Genomic DNA, 14,897 nt, shown 5'->3' on the forward strand with positions numbered 1-14,897 from the left:
AGCAGCAGACTTGAGATAGAAAATATCATATTCGTGAGATTAACTTGGTTTTAATATTGCCATAAATTATTTTCTCTGACATACACACATTTCTTAAAACAAACTAACTGGGTTCTATTCATGCTTCTATTTTTCTATTCACTTTCCTCTATAAGGGCGCTCACAAGGGTCTGTGAGTCTAGCTAATATAGACATGTAAGTGATTACATACTTATGTTTATGTAAGTATGTTACATACTTTGATTACCTAATCTGTTGTTCTTAAATATAAGATCACTGCCACCAGTGACACTTTTTGTTTGGAGCAGTACTGTGTATATTTCTGATAATGTGCGGTGTCATACAATTAGATGCTTCCTTTGCACGCATCTTCTGTAGCCGCTGTGCTATTTTGGAAGATGCCATTCATCCAAGCTCTGAAGGCCGGCTAGGAGAAGCTTAATAGGTATTCCAAGAGCGTGCTGAGTGTCTGCGCTGATTCACTGTCTGCTGCAGCAGCACACCAGTGTGCTCAATGATTCACATAATACTGACATGGCAAACTTTGAAGTCTGAGGGCATCTATATCTTTGAAGTAACTACGTGTCTCCACACACACACAAGGGAAGACTCCAAATGTGATTTGTCCCAAAATGCTTTAAAATGAGCACTTTAGGCATAGCTGATAGCACTTAACAGCTACCATTCCAGAATACTAAACCCTTTGAGCACCAGTCGGATGGGTATACAATGATTTTTACACGAATGCTTGACATTCAATTGTAGTTTATTTAAGAATAAAACAATCGCAGTAAATTCCTGGAAAAAAGGAATTGCTTGGCCATGGCCTTCTGACCAATGTACTCCGGCACAGCCTCTCTCTCTCTATAACTTTATGGCCATGTTTTAAAATAATAAAAAATAAATGCAATTTATGAAGTCACGTATTTAGTTAAGATTTATTCTATACTTTGAACTACTTTGTTCTGTTTGTTGTCCTATTAAATAAAACATCATGGAAGGTTCCCCCTATGTCCATCAACTTGTGTATCGATGTGTAAGGGACGAGAGTGCATGTGTGTGTCTATGTTGTAAGAGTGTGTGCGCGCATGTATGTGTAAGGTGTTAGAGTGGGTGTGTGTATGTACATATGTATGGGTAAGTGCATAGTGTTATAGTAGCTGTGTGTGTTTTATGTACATGTAAGGTGTTAGAGTGAGCATATGTGTATGTATGTTTGTGTAAGCATAGAGCCGCCCCTGATCATCATACCCCCCACATCATAATTCATTCACAGCCCCCACCACAATCATTATCCTAAAGCACTAAACGTTCCATCCCCATATTGCATCAAAACCATCCCCCTTCATCTTCTTGCCCCCCTAAAACAACAATGATGCCCAGCATCTTTTCCCCATCATTTTCATGCTCTTCCCATAGTCCTCCCTCTTCATATTCATACAAGCATGTTTCTTGTCTGCCTGTCGGTGAAGTGCCGGGTATGAGGATGACCTGCACCACAGACTGCCAGACTCAGAGGACGAGAACACGGAGGTGTTAGGAGAAATATGTTAGGAACCCTTTGTGTGCTGGTTGCAAAATGTGTATGCGCGCATACAGGTTCACAGCTTAGAGGGAACATTGCTGTTGACAGTTCAGAGTTTAATCCATAACAAGACTCCAAAACCAGTTAGTAATTCATTACACCAGTTAAACTACTGGCATGTCAATTCTCTTGTGTTTTATTTATTTTCCTTGCGATAAATAAACACTGAAAAGTTAAACATTGCCAATAATTCATGTATGTTTAATTTATGTTTGTACCTGATGTGAAATTTAATTTGTAAGGATTTTGGATCAAACTAAATAATACATGTTGTGACACCTCAGACATCTGTCAAAATGATATTTACGATTATAATCATAATCGCATATAGACAATGGTAAATGCTTTGCAAGATAAAAATGATCATGGAGAACTAAAGTATCTTAATATACATAGCTTGGAGGAAATAACAGAGAGAGGATTTACTTACCTCAGTGCTGACGCTCACTCAGTTCACTACAGGACAGGAGAGCCCCGCTGGCTGATCGCATGTATTGCACTCAGCAATGCCGGTCTATAGAGCCCTGTTTGCTGATCGCAGATTCAAAAAAATGGAAAAAATAGTGGGACAAATAAATGAATAAAACAAATAAAAAAATAAGAAACATTAATTGGGAGTGCAGTGATGTCACCATGACATCATTGGGCTCTCAAGCCAGGCTGCACTGATAACAGTGCAAAAACAAAAAAGCCCCTACCGCCATAAATACAAAATTATATTAAAACAAATAACTACCAAGTCCAGAAATAATTTCAGGACACAGGTAGAAAATCGTTGCAAAATTTGACACCCTTAATTCGGGCCTAAATCGTGATAAAGAATTTATGTTATGCTATCCACACAATCAATCGGTGTAAGTATGTTACAGTGTGTTAGTATGTTACAGTGTGTAAGTATGTTACAGTGTGTTAGAATGTTACAGTGTGTTAGCAGGAGGAGCTTGGGAACCCCCATTGTAAGTCTTGCAGGGGAGACCCCCAATCATTTTTGCTATGTCACTACATCCATTTTCATGATTTTGTTTTCTTGATATTGTGGTTCAAACACTTGTGTGATTAAATCTCCCAAAATGTCCACTACAGACATTTGTATTATTAGCAGAAAAATACAAGTTGCTATTCAAATGACTTGCATTATAACATACATGATCTCTGAAGTACACAGTCTTTGTGACTAATCATCAAGTGGGATGAGTCTTCATTTTGGTGCCTTTGTTAACTTCCCACAACAGGTGTCAGCTTATCCAGTTGACTATAGAGTATGAATATAAAGTCAAGTCCCTACTGTGTTGGAACCAAGAACGTGAAATAAAAAAAGAAAGAACTTGCCTCAAAATACCTGCAGTGCCACTATAATTTTGCACTTTACAATATATTTTTATTATAGTAGCTATTATAATACTTGCTATTCACAAATAAATTGCAGCTGCCCAGAAAGCATCGGATACAATGATATGAGTGGGAGAACATGTGTTTGGCATAATGCTGCAGCCATGCATTGCAGTATCAATAGTCTTATCTGAGTCCATAGAAACCTGCAGCTGTTCCAACAGTGACTTTTTATAAAAGCAAAAACGACGTAGACGTGGCAACAACCATAATCAACATTACACATTTCAGCTCCATGACACTGCTAACCATCATTCTATTTGTAGCAAACTGGCAAATAAGGGGTTATGACCTCCACTGTTGGCACTTCAGGGGCAGACAAGTACCTTGTACTGCATGCCATCAGAGAACTGAAACTTATCAACTTATGGACACAATCATTTGGATAACTTCACAAATACAACGTGATTGTTCCATTTTGTGTATCGCCCCCCCTCTAATGCTGTAATTGAACTGTTATTGAACTCCCTTTCACTGATCTCCAAGAAAGTTTTAAATACATATATTTAAAGGCAATGAGAAATTAATTATCCGATTTGTAACTACTTGCAAGAAAAAGCATTTACTCATCAAACCTTCTGGCATAGAGTTTCGGAGCAGTGAATTAGAGCTCAGAATTAATATTCATTGCGGTGCGGTTAAATGGGTTGCAATGTTATGAAAACCTTCTCTTGGAGAAAGTGGTTGGGCAGTATTTCTCCTTGATGTAAAATTAATTATGGGAGCTCCCTGGGGTGCAGCACAGCAGGCTGCTCAATGTTCCATTCTATAAATACAGCATCAGTCTGCTCTCCTGGCACTGCAACCTTTACCTTATATCTGCATGGATTATTAAAAACCGAAGTTGTTTGTGTGGTCATTTGCAAAGTCCCTGGAGTGCCGGTAATTATTTTTGGACTTTATATTATTTACTGCTGCAGTTATTTGGCACCGGGCAGAAATTTGGCATTTGGAGTGCAATTGTTAATTTTGGATTTTGCATGGATTATTATCTTCTGAAAACACTCGTTACTAATCACTTCCTAGACGAATAAATAAAATATTTGCATGGTAAAACTGTATGAAATGGACTATTACTATAAGAGCTTGTAGGGCTTTCCCCTACTTTTTGCCATTATGTCTTAATGTGTGTTAATCGAATTGACAAATGTATAATGGCAGTTTTATTGTTATCATTACTTCCCACTGTCCCCCCTGTTGTAATAGCACTACACAATCCGCTGGCGCTGTATAAATAAATGTAATGTATAGTTTACAGTTACCGTTTAATGGTAATTACCACTAACCAGGGTCTGGCTGGCCTTGGCCAGTCCAAAATTGTTCACAACGGGGAGGGGGTCTCACCTGTAATAGGTTGGTTCCAGGTGAGACTGGCCCTTTGTGAACGATATTGGACCAGCATGAGGAGGCAGGAATGGAGCGATGTTACATGACCTAGTGGTATAGTAACCAGACTAGTCTGGAATAGCGTAACACAAACTGCAGGGGCATCCCTCCTCCAATGTAAGAACCCCGATGTAAATGGCTGCATCTTGGAACCTAAGCCTATCATTCTTCCTGGTATCAGCTCTGTTATCCAGGTACTTCTGCAAAAGGAGCCTCCGTGCACCCTCTCTCCCCTGATTGGAGGAACAGAGGAGAGGCTGTCCCTGTGGTGCATGCCCTGGCTCCGCCCTTTTGTGGATGTAAGAGGCCAGGATATTACAGACAGATATATGGGGAAAGAGTGATGCACTAACGCTTCTCTTTCTCCATGAATCCGTCTGCAATATTCTGGCCTCTCGGAGTACCTCCGCAAAAGGGCGGAGCACAGTGTGCACCACAGGGACAGCCTCTCCACTGTTCCTCCAATTGGCAGAGAGGGTGTGTGCTGAGGCTCCGCCCTTTTATGGTAATTGTCCATTTTGCTAATACCACCCTCTTTGTTACTCTTATCCTCTCCTGACGTTCCTTTTTACAAATGCCTTGAATGTTGGAATTGATCCCAGTGCTCTTCCGTCCCAATATATTCTATAGAAATAGTATAATATGGCTTTAAAATCACACAGTGTACATAACGATGTATTACGTAATTACATTACGCAGTGACATACATAGTCATCAGCAGGACACGATGTCACTATAGCCACGTGTCTAAGTTTAGAATGTTGCTGGAACCAATTTACATCCTAAACCAGTGCGCCATCTCCTGGCCGAGTGGAGTAAAACACACTGCGGCGACGAGACTAGATGACGTCACCCTTATCTCTGAAGCCCGGTGCACCATATGTAATCATGGCAAGAAATCACAGGACTTGTACATTTTAGGTATTAAATACATTGTTGAATCTAGAGGACAATAAACATAAATGGAATTTCGGGTGTATTTGGTGTCGGAAATTATATTACGCTTTACACGAAAGCACGAAAAAAATGTCAATAACAACATAATTTAGGGATGCTACAATCTCTAAAGCGTCTTCGGCGCTGAGAACAAACGTAAATTATAATCACGAAGGTCAACTGTTTCATTACTAATGGCCCAACAAAGATGGCTGCGATAGGGAAACGTATCATAACATAACGCGACCCTGCACGTTTACGTCATTTCTGTGCGACGTGGTGCGCGGGGTTCAGGTTGAAGTAGTTGGCAGAAGAGGATGACGTCTAGAGCAAAACGCGCGCCAAGCAGGGAGCCTGTCATGGCGGGAGGCGGGAAAAGGAAACCGCGAACCGGGCAGCAGGTGAGGACCTGGGAGGGTGCGGTCTCAAAAAACCCCGATAATTTTTCAGATAACCCATGCCGAGTGCTCTTCTACTAACCAAAGGGGTTTATTCGCTAAATGGACATTTTGCTGGCGATTTGTGTTTCAGCTCTTTGACTTCACTACACATTACGAATCTCCTACCACAGTGTGCTTCAGCTGCAGATAAACTCGGCTGGCCCTGTATAATGTATAGTAAAATCAGTTAGATAAACGTTATAAAGGGCCAGGTCAGCCCTTGCTGGAGTAGCATTCCAGTGTTGGCCCTTCATAATAGAGAGCTTCCAACTCCCCCTTTATTAGATCGACCCCCACTACGCTTTACGCTGTTTATATACCCAAGATCTTGCTCCACCTAATGTATCGGTTAGTCTTAGTCTGTCAGTTCTCATCTTGTCATACCCCTTGAGTATATGTATTGTATTAATCGCTGCGTAAACTGTTGGTGCTATATAAATAAAAGATAATAATAATAAATGTTGATGCCCTCCCAGGGTGTAATGTATGGCATATATAATGGATATAGTTGCTGCATGGTCCTGTTTTTAGTGGTGTCTCACTCATCTTCTTGGCGATGATGTACTTGGAGCCAGTCGCCTAGACCGCTGTCTTGGTGGATGTCTCTGTCGAGACCCCCTTACCCATGGGCAGAAGCCCCTTTGATTTCAATGGCCGTGCGTTCCTGCTGCTGCTTCTAGCCGACGGCAAGAATAATCTTAATATAAAAAAAAAACTTAATTTTATGACTGTTTTAGTATATAGGCTTGCATATTTTTTTTTTAGTGACCCAGACATTTTTTAAATATAATCATTATGTAACTATTGTTGGTATGTGAATATCTTAGAAATGTTTTTCTTTCCTTCAGACCGAAGACTCTGTGAAACATGAAGTTAAGAAGCGACGCTCGGACCAAGCGGATGTACCTGTTGCTGCACGGCAAGACGTAGAAAGTCTGTACCGACTCGCCATGCCAGAAGACTTCTACCATTTTTGGACATTTTGTGCAGAGGTTAACCCCGAAGCTCCCTGTGGTAAAATGCTTATTTTCACTATTGATTTTTAAAGCTTGAAGCAAACTCAAACTGACCATCCTGAAGTGAAACGTATGCTGATGTCTTATGGTTTTTGCCTCTAATACAACAAAACAGTCACTCTTTTGGTGCTGATGGAAGCAAACATGCACGTCAATGAGTATCTTCCAGTAACGTTCTGGACCCAGCAAATAATTTTATTAGTCAGAATATTATATATTCTATTAGTTAGAATAAATTATTTGTTTCAGATGCACTGGTGTCTAGCCTTGGCCTGCAGCTGGTTGGTCCGTATGACATTCTTTCTGGTGAACATAAGAAAAAGACAGACGTTAACTACAACCTGCACTGGAGGTTTTTCTATGATCCACCCGAGTTCCAGACTGTTCTGGTAGAGGAGGGGAGAACACAGTTTCACATGGGCTATTTTAGGTAAGATGTAAAGTTTATTGCAGCAAACTTGGCTACTCCCAGTCTGTGGTGCTGGCCCTGCAACCACAGACAAGTGGAACAAAACTTAGAGGCCTTAGGATGAATACACCCATTCCCCATATGATGGCTCTGTGTATGTGTGTGTATGTATATATATGTATTTTTTTTTTTTTTTTACTAATTTAAAATATCGGATTCTTTCTGCTTTTCTGCTATACTGTATGGTAGAGTAAAGGTATTTACTATGATACCCAGCCTTTTCATTAGGACGCTTTATTCCCTAGTTGCAGCTTTTTGTTAAAATAAAGGAAAATGTGAATAAGGCGGCATTACGTGTCTGAAATTTAAACATATTGTTTTCCCAGGGACTCTCCTGAAGAGCTCCCGGTGTTTGTTGGTGCTAATGAAGCAAGTAAAGGGTGTCTCATTACTCAACTCGGCGATAACATATTTTCTGCTGTCAAGTAAGTTGTTTTTTTCTTAGTGTGTATTTATTTCAACTGTCCCTTTATCACTTGGCATTGTGCATCCGGTCATAATCCTTGACACATTATTTTAACTCAACAGTGAATGGCTGTTGGCAAGACACAGTATTGGGAGTGATTAATACATGCATTGAATTCCATATATACATTCAACATTATTCCTTTTTCTCAGACAGTTTGCATCTAAGAAGCTGAAAGAAGTCACAGATAAGAGAACGTCATCCCCTGTAAAAGACTTGGTAGAGAAGTTGACGGCGGCAGCAGAAGCTCTCGGGTATTCATTAGAACAAAAATCTGCTGCGATGAAAAAGAGAGATAAGAAAGTATGCCTGTTAATAACTTATTTACCGTCGGTAAAAAACTTGTTGCTTTTAAGAAGTTTATACATTGCTGCCCCAACCTCATGCAAATAAGTTCAGTGATCCATTACGGTTTCGCCTGGTAAAGGTGAAGTAACGAAAATGAACTCTACTCCCAAACGTTCTAACATATTCGTTTGAAATGCCAAAGGAAATCCATGACTTACATTCAGAGCCATTTCTATTCCTTTAATAAGAGAAACCATGGAAATATCAAATTAATATAGTTCTCAATGTATGTTCTGTAAATACTGAGGCTTAGGCTTGCTTGCGGTAGTAGAAAAAAAAATCCTGTAGAGATACGATTTTGTTATTAATCCAAATAGTTTTGTGTAAAAATGTACTCCTCTGCTTTAATGCTTCTGTTACTTTCAGGTTGTAACAAAGTCATTCCATGGGGCAGGCCTCGTGGTCCCAGTGGACAAGAATGATGTTGGCTACCGAGAGCTTCCTGAAACGGATAGTAAGTTTCTGATTTCGACTCCTTGATTTCATTATACATTATGAAGGGCCGATCTCAATGAGCTTCTTCTGCAGGAAAAGCTATGGTTAAATCAGCGATATTCCCTTAGTCTCCTTACACATGGAAGGACACAGATTCCAGCCCAATGCTTTATGCTGAGAAATCCTTTATGATAATTAAACTACGACTCTCCGGTCAAATATCTTTACGCAAAAAAACCCCGTTGTCATAAGAGTATGTTTTTACCAGGAAAAATGCTACCTTGACACCTGTTCGGATTTCTCTTTTCCTCTGTAGGTAACCTTAAGCGGATTTGTAAAAATATTGTGGAAGCAGCAAATGATGAGAAGAGAATGAAAGCCTTTGCACCCATTCAAGAGATGATCACTTTTGTTCAGTTTGCGAATGATGAATGCGATTACGGCATGGGATATGAGCTGGGAATTGACCTCTTCTGTTATGGATCACACGTAAGTTGCCATTGCCGTGTAAGGGAGAGTCGGCCTGAATGAGATGAGACAAGCCATTGATTAAATGAGCTTCCTTTTAGTGATTATTGTGCCATGTGCTCTGTACAATGAAACCAGCAGCTTTGCTCTAAACTCCTGCAGCTCTATTTTACATCTACAACACATCTGAAAAAGCTGAAGGCACCATCTAACGTGTTCATACAATGCGATTGCAGTTATATTAAGGGCATTGGAAACTTCCCCTGTTAGTGCACAATTTCAGTGGGAGTGTTCTAGATCTGAATGGTACTGAAATGTGTGAAAATGTAGTATATCCTTTGAGGTTATAAGAAGGTTTCTACCTTGTATATACCGATAACCATATGGTAGGTGCTCGCATTGAGTAGATGGTACTATGGAGATATGCCACTACTTTCAAGACTTAAAAGAACCTTTACTATATTCTGCCTTAAACTGGGAGCAAAAAAAATCAATTGATTACTTGGATGACACGTCTGGCATCGAGCATTAATAACTAGGTGTAGTTCAGGTGGCCTTACGTTTTCTTAGTGCATATTGGAAAACTTGTGTGATGTGTATGTAGCTGTATATTATATACATCTCTTTAATGGTGTGAGGAAGCTTTCGCCTTGTACTTCTACCACGTAATGCTGGCAGGAACCCTCCATATCTCTTATACTAACCGGTTGACATAAAGCTGATGGGTGCTGCACGCTGTGTAGGAGCGTAACTGGGTTTGCAGATGAAAAGTACATTTTGCGGAATGGCGCCCAGTGTAATTTCTCTGCTAGCAGCAGTGCGAAGGATGTGCCCTTAAATATTGTGCAGACTTTACCATGATAAAGGCTTCCCAACTTTTCTCATTTGTTTTCCAGTACTTTCACAAAGTTGCTGGCCAGCTGCTGCCTCTTGCGTACAAACTCTTGAAAAGGAATCTATTTGCAGAAATAATTGAATGTCATCTATTAAGCCGGAGCCGAGACAACGTGAACCAGCTCTCTACCTAATCCAGCTGTGCCCTTGAGTGTTGTTCAGTTTGTTTTTCTCTTTATTGTATCCTGTGTTTCATAAAAATAGTTTTGTAATAAAATGCGGTTTTCTGTTCTTTTGCCTCATGGAAAAAACAAAACAAATTGCAAAATTGTGTGTTAATGTCCAACAATTGTACAAATATAAAACATGCATGCCTTGGATCAGAGTTCTCACAGTTCCTCTAATAATTAGTCTTTAACCCCCTCACATACCGTACCAAGTACGCCATGACAAAACAGAGTACATCAGTCTCGCTGATCAATGTCACTTAAGTGAATATTGCTTTTGATCACTAATGACCCGATCGATAGCCTCTGACTTAATTGATCATTACGCTAACGTAGTACATGCACTTGCCTAACCGCTACCCCTACCCGACACACTAAGGTTCATGGCTCTCCTGTAAGACGGTGGAGCCACAGAACACACCCTGTTCCTCCAATCAGGGGAGAGGATGTGCGTGGTGGCTCTGCCCCTTTTGCAGAAGAGCTCCAGGAACCCTGGTCAACGGGGCCAGTACTGGGGGAAAGACAAAGACAGAAGTGGCAAGAGAAGTAAGTGCAGCTGAGCAAAGTAAATGTTCTTTAAAACAGCACTAAACTAAGCCTGCAGCCTATAATTGGGGCAATAATGTTGATGCACGTATCAGATGTGTGAGGTGTTACCAAAAGTGGGACAAATACCTAAAACGTTGTCCCCCCCACCCCATTTGCACAAGTTGTGTAGGGTTTTGCTGTAGGTGAAATCGAAAAATTTGGCTTTTTGACATTTTCCCACTTTTTTAGGTTTTTATTTTCTTGCTACGATTATATATAAAATTCAAAAGAAAGCCCTACTTCTGAAAAGAAAAACAAAAAAGTGGCATTTGTGGGAAATCAGTTGATAAAAACATAAAGTTATTTTTTGGAAACATTGTACAGTTACCCTAGTCCTTAAGGGGTTAAATATATTTTTAATGGTTGAAACAGTATTTTTGGACAAGAAACCAGCCCCCTCCCCCCACACCTTCACCGTTATCAGCATCATGAGCACAAAGCGCATTATCGTAAGGAAGGGGATTCTAAAGCTGTCATGCAGCGTTGACCAGTGTCAGATTTTTCGTTTTAACCATGCATTTTTTGGCCAGGGGCATTCGCGTATCCCTTTACAGAGATGCATGCCGAGGGGGGCAATTTCCTATTAATGAGCATGGTTTTTGTCCAACAAGCTGATGCAGGTGTGATGGTCAGTGTAGTTGTGATGGTTCTATGCAGCAGACCATGTTATATTTGTGGCTTCCACAACTGTGAAAGGACCCTCCAAGCACCATATGGACTTTTGCATGCTTAGAACTAAGAAGTCCATTTACATTTCCATTGTGTACCTTTTGCAAATGCTCCCCCCACACACACACACACGCAGCTAGTTTCCATATAGGACATGTTTTTGGCCAAACCCATCTCCCTTCATGTGATGGAGTTACTGTCAGTCAGTTTTAGCACTGGCTGTGAGATCATCATCAGTGGGCGCAGAACATGCTCCCATTAGTTTCAATGGAAACACTTTCCTGGCACTTCAAGCAGCCAGTCAGCAGCAAGAATTGTCAGACCATGGAAGAGGAAGGCTGTTACAACTTCTACCTGAGGGAAAGTGTACATTAAAGGACAGTTTAGAGCGGATTTCAGGGTCAGTAATGAAACCAAATGATGAAAAGTTCTACAAATGGAGCACTACTGCCGTTCATTACTTTTGGTTATGATTGCAATTTCCATGGCAACAGTTTGGCTTTTGTCATTGCAACTACAGTCTCCCAATGCTCTGCAAAGGCCCTTGCCACAACCCCTGTTGTCCTGATGGTATGGAGAGCCGGTGGCAGGTTTAATCCATTACTCTGAACTTTTCTGTTAGCAGTATACACCGGCCCTAACATCTGAGCGTTCCTAGTCTGTAGTGGTCAATGCCTATCAAAAGTGATCCAAGGAAGGAAAAGCGCTGAACCGGGGGCGGCCAAGGCTCATCGATGCTGGTGGGGGTAAAGGCTTGCCTATGTGGTCAAATCCCATGGACAAGCTGCTATGGCTCAAGTCACTGAAAAGTTAACACTGGTTCTGATAGAAAGTCCTCAGAACACAGTGCATCTCAGTTTGTTGCGTATGGGGCTGCGTAGCCACCGATCCCCGTCCACTGCTGAAAGGGCCTAAAATGGGCAGAAAGCGGCCGGGTGCGCCGCTTACCTGGAGAACACATGGCACCAGGATGCATTTGTGAAGGCCCCACCACACAACATAGTACTTAAAGGATCTGAAGCTAACAACTTGGTGCCAGATACCACAGCACATCTGCCGAGGTCTAGTGGAGTCCAAGCCTTGATGGGTCAGGGCCGTTTTGGCAGCAAACAGGGGACTTACACAATATTAGGCAGGTGATCCTAATGTTATGGCTGATCGGCGTACATTCAGACATCTTGGAACATAAAGTAAGTTAGCGTTGATGTTTATTAGAGAATTCCTTCTTAATCATCAGTGTTTGGAACATCCGATCATCCACCTTAAATATGCTGCTTCATGCTGGAAAAACAAGATCAGGATGCGACAAGAGACACCACTTAAGACCAGCACACCTAACGTCAACTGTATAAACCTGCCTCCTGGAAGCCATCAGACACAATTACACCTTAAGACTAACCAGGGACTCTTGTGATTTCTCTTTGTAATCCTATAAATCAATTATTAACACACCCAGCTCACCTTTGTTCTTGCCCATCTTTCATAAGCTGCCATGAGATACCTTTGGTTTGCGGTGGTGTTTTTGGTTATTATGGAGGCATAACACAAATCAAACTGCCAGCTTCATTATACAGGACTTTAATATCTGTATGTTCAAACATTACAGTCATCAGAATTTCATACTGTAATAAGGAGCTCTAACATACTAGTATAAATAAAACATTTAGATCAATATTAAATACAGTTCTAGGCAACATCAACCAAAGAACTATGCATTCATGAGCCCATAGGACTTACGAACAGCAATGAGAAGCCAACACCCCAGAGATTCTTTTGTAAGTACTGTAAGGCTGCCCAGTAGTACATAACAAAACAGTATATTCTGTTTAAAAGACAGGGAATTCGTTCACACGTTAGGAGTTTACAGAAAATCCATTGATTTTTACACTCATGCGTTGCTAGTTTGAAGATTAGACGTGTCATCTGTGAACAGGCAAAGCACAGCATTATTTCGGGTAATCGGCTCATTTTCATAGCATTGTAGTCCAAACGTTTTCTAGGATGTTTCTCACGCAACATACCGAAAGCAACAGTTTAGACTTAGAAACCATAAAAAGTGTTTCATATTTGTGATTATGATGAACCTGCTGTAAGATTAAATCGGTCCCAGAGAGCCACCCGGATAAGGAGGGTGGACATTCATGGCGTTCTTTGGAGAAGCGGGCGGTGGTAACATAAATCTAATCTTCAGGTGTCTCCAGGTGAAGGGCCGAGTTGACCCTGCATAATGCATAGTACGTTGCTATGAAATCTGATAAAAAGCACTATGGCCACCATCTGTTAACGTGGTACCCAACACTAGCGGCTAAAATGTTGGATTTAGAGACTACAGGCCAATCTTGGCTCATCTGAAAGCAACACCAGATATTTGAAAGCGAGATTTGTGCAATATGGCGTTTGAGCGGCTGGATCAGGAGGTTGATAAAAAGGTTTTCTACGTTTTTTAACTCAAAAGGTGCCTGGTCCGTATAACCAGCAGGTAAATCCACTAAAGGAGGCATCAGCAGGGAGGCTGGAGTGGAGCCGCTAAGCATTCAGTTTCTCATATAAATGCTGGATTTAAATGAGACTTTAACATGTGCTGATCAGTGTGTATTGCCACTTCAGAACTTTGTGCGCCACGACCGTGTATTGAATTGTATTAGAAATAAACTATTTTTACACCTTTCCTCATACATTAGAATACTTCAAAACAATTTCCTCAGACGACAAAAAAGTCATCATCAGGAGCAAGCCAGCCTATTTAACCTTTACCATGCTGGCATCTACAAGAGGCAAGCAGTACGGTATAGAGCAGGGCCGACCATCAGGCTACCTCCAGTGGCTGCTTTATCACGGGCCACAGACTGGTAATGCATCATAGGCCTGCTATGCTCCTGCGGGCATCACGGGAACCTTGGTCCAACAACTGCCGGAGAAAACACGGTGCCCATCTAATCAATGTAGTGTTTTGTAGTGTCACTGGTGTATTGGATACGTTTCAGGAGCCTCTTTCTTTCCTGATCCCATTCACTGCCTCTCGTGTCTTATTGCCTTCACAAGGCAAAGAGCTCATTCAAACGTATTCCGTATTGATATGAAACAAGGGACAGGGCAAGAACAAATATATATGCCTCAAACCCACGCTTAATACATCCCAGTAAAGCAAACGGAGAATAAAGATCTCTTTGTAACGGGTCGAACAGTAAATACAGAACCTACACATGGAAGATGTTCTGCAGATATTTTAAAATGGGGGGGGGCAACTAAAACAATGTTTCAATGTATCATTACGATTCACATTAAACTCATTCGCTCAGAATGTGCCCCAATGCTATAGACATAATCACTCTGGGTGGATGTACATTTTAGTGCAAGTTAAAGATCTAATCATCTCCTCAAATACCTTCAATAGGATTATCCTGTTCCCTGAAAACATCATTGCCGATTTTAAGTTCAAGTAGAATAAGATCATCAGCGTTATCCCGCTATACAGTTTTGGTTGTGAGATTTATAATATATTCTACAGAGTCCATTCACGAGCTTGACAAAAGAAAACCTATAGGTTAAGATTGGGGAGCTCAAGTTCCAGACCGCAACCACCAAGAGGCGAGGGGTAATCCCCACCGGTACACGATTGTAAAAGAGTATGGGAAATGGGA

At 41.0% G+C, this 14,897-nt stretch overlaps 1 protein-coding gene across 1 annotated transcript; it reads left to right on the forward strand.

Moving 5' to 3' along the window:
- Positions 1–5,574: 5,574 nt before the first annotated feature.
- Positions 5,575–10,049, forward strand: LOC128483582 (histone PARylation factor 1). Its single transcript, XM_053459821.1, has 8 exons — positions 5,575–5,697; positions 6,585–6,750; positions 7,002–7,182; positions 7,548–7,646; positions 7,840–7,990; positions 8,402–8,489; positions 8,787–8,959; positions 9,835–10,049. The coding sequence occupies exons 1-8, from the start codon at positions 5,614–5,616 to the stop codon at positions 9,964–9,966; spliced, it is 1,074 nt and encodes a 357-aa protein (XP_053315796.1). The 5' UTR covers positions 5,575–5,613; the 3' UTR covers positions 9,967–10,049.
- The last annotated feature ends 4,848 nt before the right edge of the window (positions 10,050–14,897 follow it).

The sequence above is a fragment of the Spea bombifrons genome, chromosome 1, assembly GCF_027358695.1.
Source record: "Spea bombifrons isolate aSpeBom1 chromosome 1, aSpeBom1.2.pri, whole genome shotgun sequence".
Lineage (NCBI taxonomy): Eukaryota > Metazoa > Chordata > Amphibia > Anura > Pelobatidae > Spea > Spea bombifrons.